This window comes from Podarcis vaucheri, assembly GCF_965113315.1.
Source record: "Podarcis vaucheri genome assembly, chromosome: 10".
NCBI lineage: Eukaryota > Metazoa > Chordata > Lepidosauria > Squamata > Lacertidae > Podarcis > Podarcis vaucheri.
Genome location: NC_138748.1, coordinates 15,495,920 through 15,517,297, shown reverse-complemented (window position 1 = coordinate 15,517,297; position 21,378 = coordinate 15,495,920). Strand labels below are relative to the sequence as shown.

Genomic DNA, 21,378 nt, shown 5'->3' with positions numbered 1-21,378 from the left:
CCACAAAGTTCTTCCTTTCTTTTTAAAAAACATATTTTATATTAAAGATTTCTTGCTTCTTTTGTGTTCCTCTTCCTGTTTTCTTTTCAGCAGAGATTTATAGTTTAGGGGCGGACTCAAGACCACAGAAAAGCAGAGGAACTGATTCCAGCTTCTGAGCCAAAGACCACAGCTTTGTCTTTGCACCCAAGAAAGAGCTAGATGGCCTTTTGCCAGGGAGCAATAGAAAGAAAAGAGCAGATATGGTAAAGGTGTTTTATCACTGTAGCGGCTGGAAACGGGAAGCTATTATATGCATTACTGTTGGTAGCACACTGATAATTACTGCAAAGTAGTCTCCGAGGAACAATCATTTGTAAATACTTACACTGTTCTTTTTGTTATTGTTTATCATGGGCCTGTTACACTACGAACCAAAGCTATACAATGCCTGTTTGGTCTGTCAGGAAATACATAGTGATAAATGAAACATTTAAAGGTTTGCACCCCTTTATTTGATACTTATATAGTATTTTTTTAAAAAAAATGGGGGAGGGGGAAAATAGCCAACTTAAAATCCAGCTTTGGTTTTAGACCATAACTATGGCATTTCACTAAAAATATATATTTGCACGGGTCTGTCTTCTGGGATCAAAGCCCACACTCTCTGTAGCTCCTAGTCCAGCATTTATCAAACGACAACACCTTCCCATTTCATTTGCTCTGTCAAAGGACCCCTGAACACCTGCTGCAGAACTTTTCCATAATGGGGAGGATTTGGGGTGGTATTATAGCTTAGGGTAGCCAGCACAGTGCCCTTCATATGTTAATGGATTATAAATGCCTTCATCCACAGCCAGCACAACCAATGGTCAGTGATGATGGGAGTTGTGGGTCTACAATATCTGAAGGGTTGTTCTAGAGAAACATTCCATTCAACTCAGCTTCCACCCTTCAGGTATGCGACCTGAGCTGTTAATGTATGAAAACAATTTTGCAAAAATGGGTGACCAGAAATCAGGTCTTATCTTATAGATCTCCATTGGGATCATGTCTTCTCCTGGAGCTTTATTAGCTAGTTGTCTTGTGATTAGCCTCTTAATCTGATTGGGCCATTCTGGCAGTTCTAACAACTGAGTATAGTAAACTTGTGGGGGTGAGTCAGGACAGGGGCCATATATTCCTGCAAAATATGTCACCCAATCCTTTCCTTGAGCAGATGCTTCTAACGAGTAGCCCAGCCCATTTGTACCTTGGGCAACCAGATGCCAAAATTTCCGTGAGTCCTTTTGAAGTGCTGCATCTCCCAATGCTTTCCACTGTTGTTCATAACATATTTGTTTCTTGCTTTTAAGTAATAATTTATAATTGTATCGTAATTGGGCTACCTCAGCTTGTAGAGCAAGATTGTGCTTATCCTGTTCTAACTTCAATTTTCTAAGTTCTCTAGCTAGGCATTTTTTGCTATTCTGGCATTCCTTATCAAACCAAGTCTGTCTTTTAAACTTTTTGTTTTTTATCACACTAGGTAAAAGAATTCTCTGTTACTGGACACTAGGCTACTATTCAACTCTATTCAAGTAGTGGACAGGTTTGTTGGGCTCCACCACTGGCCCATGTGTAAGAGATGTTAACACACCCAGTACCAATTTCTGATATTGGTAGGGAAGCTGTCTTTCAGGAAAGCTTGTTTGCCATTACTGCATGCAAAGGTGGACAATGTAATATCCAGCACAACACTGAATAACTTGGACAGTCTTTCTGGTAACCCCATCATTCTCCAGAACACAGTTTCAAAACCACAGTCCTGACTAATCCACCTTGATCAGATATACCTGAACATTTGATCTTACCTAATTAACCAACAGGGGACGCGGGTGGCGCTGTGGGCTAAAGCCTCAGCGCCTAGGGCTTGCCGATCGAAAGGTCGGCGGTTCGAATCCCCGCGGCGGGGTGCGCTCCCGCTGCTCGGTCCCAGCGCCTGCCAACCTAGCAGTTCGAAAGCACCCCCGGGGGCAAGTAGATAAATAGGTACCGCTTACCAGCGGGAAGGTAAACGGCGTTCCGTGTGCGGCTCTGGCTCGCCAGAGCAGCGTTGTCACGCTGGCTACGTGACCCGGAAGTGTCTCCGGACAGCGCTGGCCCCCGGCCAATAAATGTGAGATGGGCGCACAAACCCCAGAGTCTGGCAAGACTGGCCCGTTTGGGCAGGGGTACCTTTACCTTTACCTTTAATTAACCAACACGTATTAATTGAATATTGATACATCATGCAATGGTGGAACAGCGTTTAAAGAAACGTTTTATTTATTTTTCTTATTTCTGAATAAATTTTGTTTTAAAAAGAAGACATGAAATAATAAAACATTAATCAAACGCTCATAAGAATTACGAAAAAGGAAACAATTTTTACAAAAGTGAGGAGTTATCCAGCACCTTGTTTTGTATTCCAGTATAGCATTAAACAGTCCCTGCCCCCAACCTGCTCTTGGAGGCAGTAGGTCTCTGAATAATAGTTTTGGGGAATCACAGATAAGGAGAATGCTGCTGCACTCAGGTTCCGCTTATGGGCTTCTCACAGGCATCTAGTTGGCCACTGTGAAACAACATGCTGGACTAGAGAGGCCTTTGCAGAAGATGTCTCTGATATTTTAGTGATGACACTATCGTCCAAAACAACTGGATGTTTATTTTATAGTAATCACAAACAGTATGAAGCAACACCTGTGCCTTCTCTTTTGATATCGACCCTTTTAGTATTCTTTAACAGGAACGGCTTTAAGTTTGAGAAACACGTTGTTTAGAAGCTCTGAGAAAACAGTGCAAGGAGCGTTCTTTTACAGTGGTGCCCCGCAAGACGAATGCCTCGCAAGACGGAAAACTCGCTAGACGAAAGAGTTTTCCATTTTGGAGGTGCTTCGTAAAATGAATCTCCTATGGGCTTGCTTCGCAAGACGAAAAGGTCTTGCGAGTTCCTGCGGGGTTTTTTTCCTTTTCCTCCCCTTTTTCTAAGCCGCTAAGCCGCTTATCAGCTGATCCGATCAGCAGATAAGCCGCTAAAAGCCGCTAATAGCGCTAATCCTCTAATCCGTCAATGGGCTTTCTTCGCAAGACAAAAAAAAAACAAACGCTAGACGAAGAGAATCACAGAACGGATTCTTTTTGTCTTGCGAGGCACCACTGTATTTTGCTCCTCTTAAGTAAGAGTAGCCAAATGAGCTAAACTGTACAATTGAAAATAACAATTTGCAGTGACTTACACTTAGATGAAGCTGGTTTGTCCAGTGTCCAATGATTTTGTATTCTGCGGTTCTGTTGGTTAGCTGATATTGAAAGATATCATAGCGCCCAGGTGCGTCTCCATTCTCATTGAAAATAACAGGTGTTCCAGCACTGCCTGTTAAGAGATCGTAACACAAGGATTTCAGGTTTCTGTGTTGTTGTTTTTAAATTACGGCATAATGTGCTGAAAATCAATTGTGGTTGGAAAACAAAACTTAGCAGTAATGCGATCACCATGGTAGCTCTACCACACATCCACAACTTTCCTAGTTACAAACACTTTTCTTATGGTTTAAGGAAGAGGTTTCTACAGCGGACATGTCTTGTTGGGGAAAGTAACACACATGAATTATGACAACTATGACTACACATGGCCAAAGCGGATTTGCATCACTTCCAGCAATGCTGAAAAGAGAAAAAGAAAAGGGAAGAAACATGAAAAGCACTCCACTGTTCAAAAAAGAGAAGCAGATTTATCTAGTCACACTACTGGCTAAATCCTTTTGCTCTCTGGCAAATTGGCTTGGAGTTCAAATCAGTAAGGATTCACTGGGCTGCTAGCTGTGTTAAACCATTTCCTATCCAGTAAGGGACAAGGAACACTAAAACTCCATTAATGAGTGACTTGGGGGCGACCCCAAAATCCCCTTCCACAAAAAAAAACCTTTGTTTCTGTTTGTTGAACCAGTCCTCTTCAAACAGACATGTAATTTTACAGACTTATCAGAAAGAATAAGGCAACATCACTCAGCGATGGTAGAGCAAGGTTGGGCAAGCAAGGAACAAGTCCTTGCCTGGTCAGCAGAGAGTCCCATTTCTCCTCCAAATATTCCTCTGGTAACAGCTCCCAGAGGCTGGAGGGTTGGGCAGGGCAGGTGGGAAAAGCCCTTGCCTGGTGGCTTGCAGAGTCGCATTCCCCTCACCAGATATGAACCCTGATATGAACAAGTACCACTATCATTTTCTCAAAGTACCACAGAGGCGTTTGCCTTTCAAGATATCTAGGGGGAGGGAGAGAATTGCTGAAAATTACATTTCCTATAGAACTTCTCTAAATATGCCCCATTATCACTATGGGCCTACACTCCATTAGAGCCGTAATTAGTCAAGGAAATAATGAGGAGGGGGAGAGAATAAAAAAAGAGAATACCATTTACTCTCTCCACAGTCATATTTATTTAACATACATTATTAGAACTATCTCCCTAAGAAAATATTCCTCCTTCACTCCCTGTCACAAGGAAAACGGTCAAATGGAGCAGCTTCAGTAATGAACAGTCGCCCATGAGGCAAATATTTCTGAAAGACTGAAGGAGCTTGAACACACATGAGAGCTCAATTTAGTGCCTATTAGCCAGAAGACATACCTAGAAAGAAACATAATGAACTAAGAATGTTCACATACGGCATAAGAAGCGAAACAGGAAGCGCTTCATCCTTATGAAGACCTTTTTATTCACTTTTTATAACAACTTGTGTTTTTTATAGATCTGGGATTCGCAATTGTACATTTTCTATTTTGCTGTAGATCTGCCAGAAAGAACCATTTTAATGCTGCTTTTATGGCTTTCTGTTGCATTTTCAATGTTATATTTTATTTCTTTAATTTTGGGGAGCCGCCCAGAGAATGCATGTTATTGGGTCGCCACACAAACGCACTATATCAATAAATAAATTCATTTGCATAATGTCCAATTGTGAAGCTGGGGGAAATCACTGGAGAGCGTGTTGGAGATGAATGAGGGAATCTCAGTTCCAAGTTTGTATTTGGCTAGAAAACTCACTGTTCCAGTTTGCACCTAATTCTCAACCACAGTTCAGCCCTGTGTGAGTGAGTTGAAACAAGCTTGAGCAAAGTCCTGAGCTTACATGCTTACTAAGACAGTGGGGAGATAGACTCCTGCAGCATTCGGTTTCACTTCATGTGAATCCTGGCTTGCGTGGCAAGGCCCCGAACCCTCCCCCTTTGTTGGAATAAAGACACTTGGCACCAGTATTTTAGGTTAATGGGTAAAAAAGGCCACAACTTTATTGGTTACAGAATGTGAGTGGTATTGGCTTAGGCATTGGAACCAAACCAGTTCTGTTGACCTTTAAAGCCCTAAACAGCCTTGGTCCAGTATACCTGAAGGAGTGTCTCCACCCCCATCATTCTGCCTGGATACTGAGGTCCAGCACCGAGGGCCTTCTGGTGGTTCCCTCCCTGCGAGAAGCCAAGTTACAGGGAAGAAGGCAGAGGGGCTTCTCGGTAGTGGCACCCACCCTGTGGAACGCCCTCCCACCAGATGTCAAATAGAAAAACTACTACCAGACTTTTAGAAGACATCTGAAGGCATCCCTGTTTAGGGAAGCTTTTAATGTTTAATAGGTTATTATATTTTAATATTTTGTTGGAAGCCGCCCATCTGGCTGGGGAGACCCAGCCAGATGGGCGGGGTATAAATAAATTATTATTATTATTATTATTATTATTATTATTATTATTATTATTATTAAACCAAGTATATCTGACTCCTGCCCACCATGCAGGAAGTCTCAGAAGGGTTAACCACCAGTAGGGGGAGCCCTGTTGATGCACATCAACTAGGAGCTCCACCAGGGTCAACGATATGGGTTGTGCCATGGCCCTAGGCTTTGGATGGGGCACGCCCCCCGGATTCCTTTAACGGAATACCCTTGAAATAGGAGAGGTAGGTGATGGCCTCTACCTTCCCTCACAGCCAACCGGATACTCCAATGCCTAACCGCCAAACCTTACAAAGTTGTGACGATTTGCTACGAAGTAGGTGAAAAACCAAATGGCTGGTGCCAATTTGCCAAGTGGAAAAAATTCCTACCAGGCCCCTTCAGCAGGTGACCAACTGAGGTCCATAGCAAGGTCAAAGGATTAAGAGCCTAATCTTAGGGAGGGAGGACGGGAGAACTGTGTGAGCAGGAACCAGAGAAAGGGGGTGAGTTTCCGCCCGTAGGCTGCTTAAATGGAGCGTGCAACACGCCCTGGCCAACCGGATTGGTCGGCCTAGGGTGTGACGCAGAGGGGACTCCCTATGATGCGGGGGCTAGCCACACCCCCATGCATGGGGTGGGCTCCCAGCCAGCCCGCAACTCCATTTCCCCAGGGAAGGGAAATGGCTTTGTTGTTACATACAAACCAAAGATAGTAGTTTGCAACAAGCACTATTTAATTCAACAGAGACCGCTTGCCAGGAGCCATTACACTAGGGCCCTCCCATGAGACTAGGGCCCTTCAGGATTTAACCTCCTTCCATCAGGACTGTAAGACAGAGCTATTCTGGCCTTTAAATTGAATTCACCCTGATCTTTTATTTCCCTTCTCTTCCCTCCCCCTCCCCTTTTATGAAGATTACCCACTCTGAGACCCCACAGCTAATTCTCCCCTGGCCTCCTCGCTGGCCCAAGTAGGATCAATTCAGCCAGCTAGCCCTGGTGACTATCTAATGCTTATTAGATGGATTTCCCCTAAACTGAATTCTGAACTTTGAATTTTATTGTTACAGTCATACCTCAAGTTGAATGCACTTCAGGTTGAGTGCGTTCGAGTTGCACTCCGCGGCAACCTGGAAGTGATGGAGTGTGTTATTTCGGGTTTCACCGCTCGCGCATGCGCAGACGCTCAAAATGACATCATGCGCATGCGTGGAAGCAGCGAAACACGACCCGTGAACACGCATGCGCAGACGCGTCTTGCATTCCATTTGCATCCCGAGGTACCACTGTATTGATGTTTTTATACTGTATTTTATGCTGCTTTTACAATTAAGTGTTTTAAATTTGTTGTTAGCTGCCCTGAGCCCGGTTTTTGAACAGGGAAGGGTGGGGCATAAATAATAATAATAAAATATTATTATTGTTACACTAGCTGCCTAGCTGGTGGGTTGCTGTTGTTCCCTGGGAGGGCAGAGGGCAAGGCAGTGGGAAGGTTAGCACAGTGCAAATGCACTGGCAGGAGTGCCAGATTGTCTCCACTGATGTGTTTGCACTACACCTACCTCCCCACTGCTTCCCCTTTCTCCCTCCCAGTAGGCAACAACAACCCACCTTCTGGAAAACTCATCATTGGTGGGAAAGTAGGGTAGAAATTTAGCTAATAGAACAATGAGCTTCCAACTCCTGCTTTGAATAGGTATAAAACCACACACGTCATTGGGACGTACTTACAGGATCACAGCTTTAGCAAACTAGAAATTGCTCATGTTTTTGAGAATTACTTGGCTCTGAGAAATTTGATATAGGCAGTGGCTGACAGCAACAGACACATATTGATTTATCTGCAAAGGTGCCTAACATTAGTGCATTGGTCAGCATTCTGTAGATGTGGGTAACCTTTTTTTTTTTTTAGAGAGAGAGAGAGACAGAGAAAAACATGTCAGACTCTATCAGCAGTCTTTCAGCACAGTCCGACGCTGCATTTTAATTAATATACTGCTGTTTTGCTTTGGATGCTGGATGAAAGTGTGTCGAGGTGTAACACACTGCACATCCAAAGTCTCCTACAGCAACGGTATCCCAGAGCTTCCCAAAGTCTTTCTGTACATTTCAACAGCAGCAACTGTATAGCAAATTGGGATGCTGAGAATGCTGGAATCCCAAGACATGGGACGGTAGCAGTTGGCAGGGTGCGGTGGCTTGCCTTACAGGACTTCCCCACGTGGAAGTCGTTGCTGTTCACCAAGCAGGGAGGCAATGCAGAGCTCAGCACAGTGTGGATGCAGCAGTCAAAGCATCAGACTGGTTCTGCCACTGCACCAACCTACCTGCCACTACACCCCTCTCTGTCTTGGTTATTGGCAGCAGCTTCCACATGCCAGGAGCTCGTCCTACTCTCGAGTAGGACCCTGGCAGAGACACATGCCCAACTGGCATGTTCTCTCCCTCCTGGTTTTTTGTTCAGGAGCTTCAAAAGCTTTCTTCTGCCCGAACATCACAGCGACCGATGCCAACAGACATCGGCACACTTAGGGATCCACAGCCTTCGCAGCTTGTGTGACAGACCTCAGCAACTCAGCATTTTGGCTAATCTACTTTATTTACATATAAACACACACGGAGCACTGCAACATGGCTCCCTCTCTCTCTAGCATCAGACAGCAAAAAGAAAGAACAAAGGATAATAGTCCCACTTCACGGAACACAGTAACACAAACATCCTGTCTCCATCACTTCCCACTCTGTGGAGTCAAAACATACACTGTCATGAGATAGACAACAATCCCATGACTGCAATCACAGAGCAGGAATTCTAAAACCACAATGGGAAGTCAGGGAAGGCATGTGACACCACCACACCAGCTACTACTGGAGCAGAGAAGGTAAAAAAGGTAAAGGACCCCTGGGTGTTTAAGTCAAAGGCGACTATGGGGTTGTGGCGCTCATCTTGCTTTCAGGCCAAGGGAGCTGGCCTTTGTCCACAGAGAGCTTTCTGGGTCATGTGGCCAGCATGACTAAACCGCTTCTGGCACAACGGAACACAGTGATGGAAACCACATGAAGGTAAATGCTATTTACCTTCCCGTCTCAGTGGTACCTATTTATCTACCTAGTGGTGGGAGGAAAAAATCCTTAAATAAGAGACACGGGGGAATGATTAATGGACTTCAATGTCTGTACACTAATGCGCAAAGCATGGGAAATAAACAAGATGAGCTTGAGCTCTTGGTACAGCAAACTAAATATGACATAATAGGCATCACTGAAACCTGGTGGGATAAGTCCCACGATTGGAATGTAATAATGGGGGGATACAATCTATTTCAGAGAAACAGACCAGACAAGAAAGGAGGAGGAGTGGCGTTATATGTCAGGGATGTGTATACCTGTGAAGAGATCCAAGATTTAGATCCTCAAAGCCAAAGTGAGAGCATTTGGGTCAAAATTAAGGGAGAGAAGAATAACAGAGACCTCATTGTGGGAGTTTACTATAGATCCCCAAGCCAAACGGAGGACATAGATGATGCCTTCCTGGAACAGATGGCCAAGCATGCAAAAGGAAGGGAGATAGTAGTAATGGGCGACTTCAATTACCCGGATATTTGTTGGACGTCAAACTCAGCCAAGAGCATAAGGTCAAACAGATTCCTCACTGGCCTTGCAGACAACTTCATTGTCCAGAAAGTGGGAGAAGCAACAAGAGGAACAGCCATTTTAGATCTGGTCCTAACCAATGTTGATGACCTGGTTAGTGGGGTAGAAGTGGAAGGATCATTAGGCGCGAGTGATCATGCTCTTCTGAAGTTTACTATACAGCGGAAAGGAGCAGCCAAGCATACTAGGACTCAATTTCTTGACTTTAAGAAAGCCGACTTCATAAAACTTAGGGAAGTGCTGGGTAAGATCCCATGGACAACAATACTAAAAGGAAAGGGAGTTCATGATGGCTGGGAGTTTGTTAAGAGGGAGATACTAAAAGCACAACATCAGGCAATACCAATGAGACGGAAACATGGAAGGTGCCTAAAGAAGCCAGGGTGGCTATCTAAAGAACTTTTAACTGAATTAAGATTAAAAAAGGATGTGTACAAAAAATGGAAAAGGGGGGAAACCACCAAAGAGGAATTCAAACAAATAGCCAGCACGTGTAGACACAAAGTCAGAAAAGCTAAAGCACAGAATGAACTCAGGCTTGCTAGAGAGGTTAAAAGCAACAAAAAAGGCTTTTATGGGTATGTTCGTAGCAAAAGGAAGAACAAAGAAACAATGGGATCACTCAGAGGAGAAGATGGTGAAATGCAAACAGGGGACACAGAAAGGGCTGAACTCCTCAATGCCTTCTTTGCCTCAATCTTCTCCGATAAAGAAAACAATGCCCGACCTGAAGAATTTGGAGCAAATGATTCAGCAAAGGAAACACAGCCCAGAATAACTAAGGAGATAGTACAAGAATATTTGGCTAGTTTAGATGTATTCAAGTCTCCAGGGCCAGATGAACTGCATCCAAGAGTATTAAAAGAACTGGCAGATGTGATCTCAGAACCACTGGCAGTCATCTTTGAGAATTCCTGGAGAACAGGCGAAGTCCCGGCAGACTGGAGGAGGGCAAATGTTGTCCCTATTTTCAAAAAGGGGAAAAGAGAGGACCCAAATAATTACCGCCCAGTCAGTCTGACATCAATAGCAGGGAAGATTCTGGAGCAGATCATTAAGCAAACAGTCTGTGAGCACCTAGAAAGGAATGCTGTGATCACCAATAGTCAGCATGGATTTCTGAAAAATAAGTCATGTCAGACTAACCTGATCTCGTTTTTTGACAGAATTACAAGCCTGGTAGATGAAGGGAACACAGTGGATGTAGCCTACCTTGATTTCAGCAAGGCATTTGACAAGGTGCCCCATGATATTCTTGCAAAGAAGCTGGTAAAATGCGGTCTTGACTATGCTACCACTCAGTGGATTTGTAACTGGCTGACTGACCGAACCCAAAGGGTGCTCATCAATGGTTCCTCTTCATCCTGGAGAAGAGTGACTAGTGGGGTGCCACAGGGTTCTGTCTTGGGCCCGGTCTTATTCAACATCTTTATCAACGACTTGGATGATGGACTCAAGGGCATCCTGATCAAATTTGCAGATGACACCAAACTGGGAGGGGTGGCTAACACCCCAGAGGACAGGATCACACTTCAAAACGACCTTGACAGATTAGAGAACTGGGCAAAAATAAACAAGATGAATTTTAACAGGGAGAAATGTAAAGTATTGCACTTGGGCAAAAAAAATGAGAGGCACAAATACAAGATGGGTGACACCTGGCTTGAGAGCAGTACATGTGAAAAGGATCTAGGAGTCTTGGTTGACCACAAACTTGACATGAGCCAACAGTGTGACGCGGCAGCTAAAAAAGCCAATGCAATTCTGGGCTGCATCAATAGGAGTATAGCATCTAGATCAAGGGAAGTAATAGTGCCACTGTATTCTGCTCTGGTCAGACCACACCTGGAGTACTGTGTCCAGTTCTGGGCACCACAATTCAAGAAGGACACTGACAAACTGGAACGTGTCCAGAGGAGGGCAACCAAAATGGTCAAAGGCCTGGAAACGATGCCTTATGAGGAACGGCTAAGGGAGCTGGGCATGTTTAGCCTGGAGAAGAGGAGGTTAAGGGGTGATATGATAGCCATGTTCAAATATATAAAAGGATGTCACATAGAGGAGGGAGAAAGGTTGTTTTCTGCTGCTCCGGAGAAGCGGACACGGAGCAATGGATCCAAACTACAAGAAAGAAGATTCCACCTAAACATTAGGAAGAACTTCCTGACAGTAAGAGCTGTTCGACAGTGGAATTTGCTGCCAAGGAGTGTGGTGGAGTCTCCTACTTTGGAGGTCTTTAAGCAGAGGCTTGACAACCATATGTCAGGAGTGCTCTGATGGTGTTTCCTGCTTGGCAGGGGGTTGGACTCGATGGCCCTTGTGGTCTCTTCCAACTCTATGATTCTATGATTCTATGATTCTACTTGCATGGTGTGCTTTTGAACTGCAAAGTTGGCAGGAGCTGGAACAGAGCAATGGGAGCTCACCCCCGTTGCCAGGATTTGAACTGCCAACCTTCTGATCGGTAAGCCCAAGAGGCTCAGTGGGTTAGACCGCAGCACCACCCGTGTCCCATGTTGGACCAGAGAGACATGCCCATAACAGGGTACATTTGCCCTCCCCCCACTAAATCTTCCACTGCCCAAGAGACAAGTCAAGCAAAGGCCTGTATTTCAATGCTTTGCATGAAAAAATCTTGCAGTTCAGTCCTTGACATGTCTTGGAAGAATTGAGAAAGGGCCTCCTGCCTAAAGCTCTCGAAAGCAGCTGCCTGTCAGTGTAGATGATACTGGCTTAGATGGGGCAATGGCATGGGGCAGTTTCCTGCATTCTCTGTCAGAGGAAACAGTTGTAATGAGAAAGCATGCGCAAGCTGGTTCTCTCTTGCATATGTATGGCTACTCCTTGATTCCTGGTGAAAGGTACGAGCAAGTAATCAATGTGAAACAACTCATACAAAGTATTAAACACAGATCAGAAATACAATTCTTTAATAGCAGTGTTCAGTGGCAGTGTAACCCCTCCCCCCACCACTTGCAACACATCTTCTATGAAGGAGAAATTAAATATAGACTTCTGGACAATCCACTAAACAATTGTTTCATTATCGTCAATTTGTCAAGAAATTTAGATCAACTGAAACAAGACTCATCAAACATTTTCAAAATATCACCCGTAGTGGTGTGGTGTGTAAATGCCAACTTGTGTAATGCTTAGTATCGTCAACAAAAAGGAGTGCAGTTTTGTGGCATGCTGCAATGGCACACCAAACAGCAAATAAAACACTGCTTTAACTAGCATTTGTGTGAGGCAAAGCAGGTCTCCTACATTATGCTGACCAAATCGCATTCTCACTAGAAAAGATGCTAGACAAAACTGCTGACTCCACAGTGTACAGCAATCCCTTGAGATGGTCCATTTCTCCTGAGTCACTCTCATCTCTGTCATCACTTATTTGTACTAAGTTTGGAAACTAGCTTTGTGATGTCCTAATGGGGGAGGTGATGCCTTTGTCCATTGCATTGTGTCATGTCATGATGTGCTTTGAAAATTCAGGGCTGTTAGTGTCTGTCATTGAGTTCATCCTACTGATAAGAAGAAGAAGAGTTTGTATTTGATATCCCGCTTTATCACTACCCTAGGGAGTCTCAAAGCGGCTAACATTCTCCTTTCCCTTCCTCCCCCACAACAAACACTCTGTGAAGTGAGTGAGGCTGAGAGACTTCAGAGAAGTGTGACTGGTCCAAGGTCACCCAGCAGCTGCATGTGGAGGAGCAGAGACACGAACCCGGTTCCCCAGATTATGAGTCTATCGCTCTTAACCACTACACCACACTGGCTCTCACTTATCACACTGATAAAATAAACTCCAATTAATGGGGCCTCCAAATACTTTTAATTCTAATATTCATAATCCACGCCATCAAAAAGCCAGATGCCTAGATTTAATTCAGAGAAAAGCAACTCTGTTAGACAGGGTAACTCCTTCAAAAGCAGGCAAGAATGATTTTGGACCAGCATGTGATCCTTGAACGCTGCGCAGATCAAAATAAAAATTGCTTCAAATATGAAGCCATATTGAGAGTCTGCTGTGGTTTATAGCCTCATCTGTCATTATCATTAATTTCTATAATCAGTTTGAGTGCCAAGGATGCCCCCCCCCCAAACCTGGATTGCTTTCCTTTTTAATTAGCTGTTAAACGCAGCCACAAAATTGTCTGATGTAGATAAATTAAATTACAGTGGTAGATGAAACAGAAAAAAGAAGAGCGCTGATATGAATGTACAGTACTCAGGTGCCCCAAAGACAATCTTTAAATAAAAAATAAAAAATGGATGGTTGCTAATCTGCTTACCTCTATTGTTCATTTAACAGAGACTGGTATAATAGGTTTAAATGGAAAGAGAAACTTATAAAATTTAGAGCTCACTTTAAAGACAGAATGCCAAAGAAAGAATGATAACTATGTGGAACTAAAGCACTCTAATTAGAGACTGTTACACTGGCAGATAAAAGTGTGCTGCATCCAGTTTCGTGATAAACGAAGCTATTATCAATGCAAACCCACAAACAGAAGAATGCTTTTCAATAAGGGATTGAAAATAGAAAATGATTGTCCTCCAACAGCTATTAGAATCTGCATAGACAAAGGCAGGATCTATTATCAGAACAGTGTAAAAGAGATGCTCATTTTGACTTGGTGGCTCTAAAAGATTCTTCTAGCATAGAATTCCAACCCGCTCTCAAATGAGTGTGCCAGACATTGCAGAAATGTACCTGCTTGGGATCTTATTGCACAAAAATCAGTAAAGCTTGGCTTTAAATAATTTCCACTTCTTTTTCATTTCATTTCTTTAACAATATCTATATACTGCTTCACTGTCAATGAAACCTCTAAGCGGTTTACAGATTTAGGATTAACATGTAAAGTAGATGATCTATGAAACTGAAGATCTTTCCTCTGACAATGAACAGTGCTGGATTACTGACAGGGACTTTGAAAGCATACATAATATAGAAAGGGGATTTAGTGTACTTTTTTGCCACCTGTACAACAATATTATGCCAGATAAATGACAAATCAGAGAAGAGGTCTCAGATAACATCCCACCCTCACAGTTAAGTTCTGATGGAGAGAAAAACCATCGCTTCACTTCAAATCCTGCTGTCCAAAGGGTCTTCGTCAATGGTTTGTTGTTTGCCACAACCACGGTTGCCCTGCATACCATTTTTGGGAGTTCCAGCATCTTGTGCAGTACAATCGCATAAATCTTTAGTTTAGGGATTAACTGATCAGTCTATTTTTGTCCCAGGTCCATTTGGCATCTGCTTTTATTCTAAGTCCATTCTGTCCTATTTCTGCAGACATATACTTTTTCTAGAGTACACAATTAAGTTCTGTGTGTGCATTTCAAAGCGTGTTTTACCCCAAATCCATTAATGCACCTTGATGAAGTTTTGAGCTGGAAAATGTTATCATAGAATTTGGAAATGTGTGAAATCCAAAGAATAATTAATTGCATCCAATCTTTAAAGGTAAAGGTACCCCTGACCGTTAGGTCCAGTCGCAGATGACTCTGGGGTTGCGCGCTCATCTCGCTCTATAGGCTGAGTGAGCCAGCTTTTGTCCGCAGACAGCGAAACCAGAGCAGTGCATGGAAATGCCGTTTACCTTCCCGCCGGAGCAGTACCTATTTATCTACTTGCACTTGGATGTGTTTTCAAACTGCTAGGTTGGCAGGAGCTGGGACTGCACAATAAGAGCTCACCCCATCGCAGGGATTTCAACCGCTGACCTTCCAATCGGCAAGCCCTAGGCTCTGTGTTTTAGGCCATAGCGCCACCTGCGTCCCTATTCAATCTTTACATTAGCCCAAATTAGACCAACACAAAATGCTCCTCCATCCACGCTCAGACACAAGCCACGCTGATTTCAATGTGCTTCACTCCGACGCAACTGAGCATGCGATTGCAGTCTAAATGCTCTTATTTAAATCAATGAAAGCATTGTTCTTTATTGATTTAAATAGGGAGATAACCGGGCTTTGCATTAGAGAAAACAGCAGATAAGAGATGAACAGGAACCTTGCAGCTGGATAACTTCTGAAAGAGCAAGACAAGAGGAAAGGCAAAAGATTATGTAGAGGCATGGGAGCCCCAACAATCACCCGGGATTGATGGCCAATGCGTCAGGAGGTAACTCAAAATCCTGCATTTCCATGACTGGAAAATCCACTTGCAAAATATGGTGCCAAGGCAAAGCCAAGAAGATGATTGTACCACCTTGCAACCCTTAAACCCTCACTAGCTGCTTCTATGTCATACTTTGATAAATCTCTGCCCCGTGTGAAATGTACATTGAGTTTGTTCGTTACTATGTTATGTATTTTTGTGTTTTTATGTTGTAAACCACCCTCTGGTCCCCTGATGAAGGGTGGTATAGAAATTTAACAAATAAAAGTAAGTAAACAAAATAGAAATAATTTCAGGGTATTTATTTAATCACTTGCATTACAGAAAGGCAAGTTGTGAAAGTATTAATAATCCATTTTTCTCTTTCTACAATTATTTATTAAAGCTAAAGAATGGCTTATATTTTGTATTCTTATTTTTTAAAAATCCTGTTTAGGTTCATGATTAGTCTATCACGGGCTTCCTCAAACTCGGCCCTCCCGATGTTTTTGGCCTACAACTCTAGCTGATCCGTAGCTAGCAGGACCACTGGTCAGGGATGATGGGAATTGTAGTCTCAAAACATCTGGAGGGCCACGTTTGAGGAAGCCTGGTCAATCATTACCTTCAAGGAATCACATTTACTCATCCCTACCTGCTTTGCTTCATCATCAATTTATTATTTATACCCCCACACATCTGGTTTGGTTTCCCCAGCCACTCTGGGTGGCTCCCAACAGAATATTAAAAATACGATAAAACATCAAACATTAAAAACTTCCCTCAACAGGGCTGCCTTCAGATGTCCTCTAAAAGTCAGATAGTTGTTTATTTCCTTGACATCTGATGGGAGGGCGTTCCACAGGGCGGGCGCCACTACCAAGAAGGCCCTCTGCCTGGTTCCTTGTAACCTCACTTCTCACAGGGAGGGAACCGCCAGAAGGCCTTCAGCACTGGACCTCAGTATCCGGGCAGAACAATGGGGGTGGAGACGCTGCTTCAGGTACATCCTTCAGTTACACTTCAGTTGTTGTAGCATTTCCATAGCAAAGCCAGGCAAAGCATGCAATCTGATCTTACAAAGGGTTGCTCAAAAATGCATTCCACTGCATTTAGTGTGGCTTACATTTGACTGTATCCCTAGTATCATTACAGTATCCCTCGCACCCTTTCTGCATAATAAATTGTATTCATTCTCAACCATCAGATAGGAAACACAGAGTCTGCAGAGAAATCTCATCCATAAGCAGCAAAACCATTAAAGTTGAGATGTTGGGGTTAGCAAACTATTTACAGATTGGAAATGGAGGGATAAGAAATCATTACTATTCTTTACTGTCTTAATCCTTGGTAATTAGAGCAACTATCAATGGATTATTGTTCAGTGTAACAAGAAAACTATTTGCTGCGCTTGTTGCAGGGATATTAATACCCAAAGTCATATGCAAACTATCAATAAAGCATTTAAAAAGACATCTTAATTTGCCATGCCATGCCTTCAAAGAACTTATTAGGCCACAGGTTTAAGCTTATCAATGGAAAACATTATCCTGTCTCTGATCCAAAATGAGAGATGATGCCTTGTGGCCTTTTCTGGAATTAAGCCTTTTGAAATAATTCCGGTGAAGTTAATCCCTTTGGGGATGGAATATTGAAATTAGCGCAAGATTATAAAGCAGCCACCTTGTTTTTTGTTTTATTTATTTCAGTATTAAAAGCTTCTGCCTTCCAAGGTGGCTCACAACAAATAAAACCATGATGTAAAATAACACTTCTAAAAAATACAGGCGTAAGGGAGGCAGTAACTGAAAACAGTGCCAGAATAATAAAACAAAACAAATACACTGGTACCTCGGGTTAAGAACTTAATACGTTCTGGAGGTCCGTTCTTAACCTGAAACTGTTCTTAACCTGAAGCACCACTTTAGCTACTGGGGCCTCCCGCTGCTGCTGCGCCGCCAGAGCACGATTTCTGTTCTCATCCTGAAGCAAAGTTCTTAACCTGAGGTAATATTTCTGGGTTAGCAGAGTCTGTAACCTGAAGTGTATGTAACGTGTGGTACCACTGTACCATAAAAAGCTGACCAGAATTCTTTTTTTATTTAAAAATATATATATTTCAGAGTTTTCTAAAAACCAACAGAGAATTATTCCTTAAGAATGAAACATGTAACTCAGGGTCAAACGATAATGTTGCATACAAGAATGTACTTAATTCCCCTGGGCTACTGCTTCTAGGAAAAGGAGTTTCCAGGAGGCAAAATGGCCCACCCCTCCCCAAAGATCTGCTCCTGTGCCCTCCCTGCCCCTGTTGCACCCTCACTTCAGGATGGGGCATGTGAGGCCCCACAAGCACTGCCCCAGAGGAAAGCACTTGCAGAACATCGCCATTGGGAGAGAATCATAGAATCATAGAGTTGGAAGAGACCACAAGGGCCATCGAGTCCAACCCCCTGCCAAGCAGGAAACACCATCAGAGCACTCCTGACATATGGTTGTCAAGCCTCTGCTTAAAGACCTCCAAGGTAGGAGACTCCACCACACTCCTTGGCAGCAAATTCCACTGTCGAACAGCTCTTATTGTCAGGAAGTTCTTCCTAATGTTTAGGTGGTGGAATCTTCTTTCTTGTAGTTTGGATCCATTGCTCCGTGTCCGCTTCTCTGGAGCAGCAGAAAACAACCTTTCTCCCTCCTCTATGTGACATCCTTTTATATATTTGAACATGGCTATCATATCACCCCTTAACCTCCTCTTCTCCAGGCTAAACATGCCCAGCTCCCTTAGCCGTTCCTCATAAGGCATCGTTTCCAGGCCTTTGACCATTTTGGTTGCCCTCCTCTGGACACGTTCCAGTTTGTCAGTGTCCTTCTTGAACTGTGGTGCCCAGAACTGGACACAGTACTCCAGGTGAGGTCTGACCAGAGCAGAATACAGTGGCACTATTACTTCCCTTGATCTAGATGCTATACTCCTATTGATGCAGCCCAGAATTGCATTGGCTTTTTTAGCTGCCGCGTCACACTGTTGGCTCATGTCAAGTTTGTGGTCAACCAAGACTCCTAGATCCTTTTCACATGTACTGCTCTCAAGCCAGGTGTCACCCATCTTGTATTTGTGCCCCTCATTTTTTTTTGCCAAGTGCAATACTTTACATTTCTCCCTGTTAAAGTTCATCTTGTTTGTTTTGGCCCAGTTCTCTAATCTGTCAAGGTCGTTTTGAAGTGTCATCCTGTCCTCTGGGGTGTTAGCCACCCCTCCCAGTTTGGTGTCATCTGCAAATTTGATCAGGATGCCCTTGAGTCCATCATCCAAGTCGTTGATAAAGATGTTGAATAAGACCGGGCCCAAGACAGAACCCTGTGGCACCCCACTAGTCACTCTTCTCCAGGATGAAGAGGAACCATTGATGAGCACCCTTTGGATTCGGTCAGAGGGTATGAGGCTCAGCAAGAGGAGGATCTGCTGCTTTTCTGGAGCCTGTTCTCCTGAGGCAACCGCCTCACTTCACCTCATGGGTGGGCCAGCCCTGTGTTAAACCTTGGTTTAGTGCTAAGTATATGAGCTGCAGCAAGATCAAACAATGCCTTGGGGTACATATATCTCCCTTCCCTCCTCCTCTACGTCTCCACGCCCATCGTTCAACCCGGACACCGAGGCTCAGCTCCAAGGGCCTTCTGGCGGTTCCCTCACAGCGAGAAGTGAGGTTACAGGGAACCAGGTAGAGGGCCTTCTCGGTAGTGGCGCCCGCCCTGTGGAACGCCCTCCTATCCGATGTCAAGGAAATAAACAACTTCAGTGGTACCTCGGGTTAAGAACTTAATTCATTCTGGAGGTCCATTCTTAACCTGAAACTGTTCTTAACCTGAAGCACCACTTTAGCTAACGGGGCCTCCCGCTGCCGATGCGCCACCGGAGCACGATTTCTGTTCTCATCCTGAAGCAAAGTTCTTAACCCGAGGTACTATTTCTGGGTTAGCGGATCTGTAACCTGACGCGTCTGTAACCCGAAGTACCACTGTACCTGACTTTTAGAAGACATCCCTGTTTAGGGAAGTTTTTAATGTTTGATGTTTTATTGTGTTTTTAATTTTCTGCTGGGAGCTGCCCAGAGTGGTTGGGGAAACCCAGCCAGATGAGGAGGGTATGTATGTACAGTCATACCTTGAGTTAAATATGCTTCGAGTTGAGCGCGTTCGAGTTGCGCTCCTCGGCAACCCGGAAGTAACGGAGTGCTGCTTGTGCATGTGCAGACGCTCAAAATGACGTCACGCGTATGCGCAGAAGCGGCAAAAAGTGACGCGCGTGTGCGCAGACATGCTGTTGCTAATTACATTTACCTCTAGATGTGAACGGGGCTCCGGAACGGATCCTGTTCGTATCTAGAAGTACCTATGTATGTATGTATGTATGTATGTATGTATAAATACATACATACATACATACATACATACATACCACCACCACCACCACTACTACTACTACAGCAAAAGAGCTTATGTGGAGGGAATTCTGGCTGAGATCTGGGGATGAATCAGATATCATGCTTTCAAACAAACATTGATCAGACACACCAACTGCCAACCATAGGTTATGAATCTACCTTGTTTAATGAAACCAGAGCTTATCCTTAAGCAGGGGCGGCAACAAGCGAGTAGTGCAGTACTGAATTGTGGTTTAACACTATGTGTGAATGCACATACTGGCTAGTGTCAAGCAGGATGGAGTGTATACATAACTGGGTGGTCATCTATATGTTCTGGCGAAGAGGGCAGAGAAACCAGCAGATTGTGCCCAGGATGCCAAAACAGTCCAAACGGCTAATTAGTGATAGGTCTCTTCGCTTTCTGCTAGAAAGAAAGAAATGTGTGTCGAAAACGAGGCCCAGAAAACTGGGCAACACTGAGCCAATTTAAAAGGGCAAGGCCAAACCTGCTGAGTTAAAAGCAATTCACACCTACCTCTTGGTTAGAAGTAGCGCAGCGTGTGAGAAGCACACCCCGCCAGGTGATGCAGCAACATATGTGAGATGCTCTGTTTTGAGAATCTCAAAGAAAAAAAATATTTAAAGCCCTCAGAGCAGCTGCAGTTCAAGAGAATTTATGAACTTGAAAAACTGGGATGCCGAGCTTTGTGTGGCAAAATCCTACCTCCCCTCGCCGTTTCCTGCAGCAGCCTTAACGCTAAACCTTAGGTAGCAGGGAAGAAGAGAAAGGGATTGTGCTGATTCAAGTTTTAAGATGTAATTGTGCCAGATTGGGAACACGAATATGGTGCATTGTTACGGAACTGTATTATTTCCTGACTGGAGAGCGCTAACAGTCCTATACGCTGTGAGTTGTGATTATATCCGTGCCATCTGCGTTGTATTATCTCTTAGGCTTCCCTCTCGGGCCTGCTCGGTTCCTTAGCAGGGATTAAAATGTTTAATTTATTCTGTTTTCTGAAAGTGTCACGATGAAAAAAACCTGACTGGTTTCAAACGATTAATTGCACCCACCTAAGGAAAAGTGTGAGGTATATACAGTGGTACCTCAGGTTACTTATGCTTCAGGTTACAGACTCCGCTAACCCTGAAATAGTACCTTGGGTTAAGAACTTTGCTTCAGGATAAGAACAGAAATCGTGCTCCGGCGGCGCAGCAGCAGCGGGAGGCCCCGTTAGCTAAAGTGGTACCTCAGGTTAAGAACAGTTTCAGCTTAAGAACGGACCTCTGGAACAAATTAAGTACTTAACCTGAGGTACCACTGCACATACATATTCCTCATCAAAAAGGAACTCGCTTTTTCAAATGAGAATTTTCACATCACAAAATTAAATTGCAGCTGAGCGGATTCACATGTTTACCTGCAACACGTAATGCCACAGTTTTTCTCTCTTTATGCAAGTGAGTCTCTGTGTGAGT

General features: G+C 43.8%; 1 protein-coding gene across 3 annotated transcripts in view; it reads right to left on the bottom strand.

Annotated features, from left to right (window-relative positions):
• GRM8 (glutamate metabotropic receptor 8) overlaps positions 1-21,378 on the bottom strand; it is a 585,307-nt gene that overhangs the window by 100,499 nt on the left and 463,430 nt on the right. For all 3 annotated transcript variants that reach the window (XM_082239575.1, XM_082239577.1, XM_082239576.1), the window contains exon 8: positions 3,240-3,376. In XM_082239575.1, the coding sequence (XP_082095701.1) occupies positions 3,240-3,376 (137 nt within the window). The remainder of the gene's footprint in view (positions 1-3,239; positions 3,377-21,378) is intronic.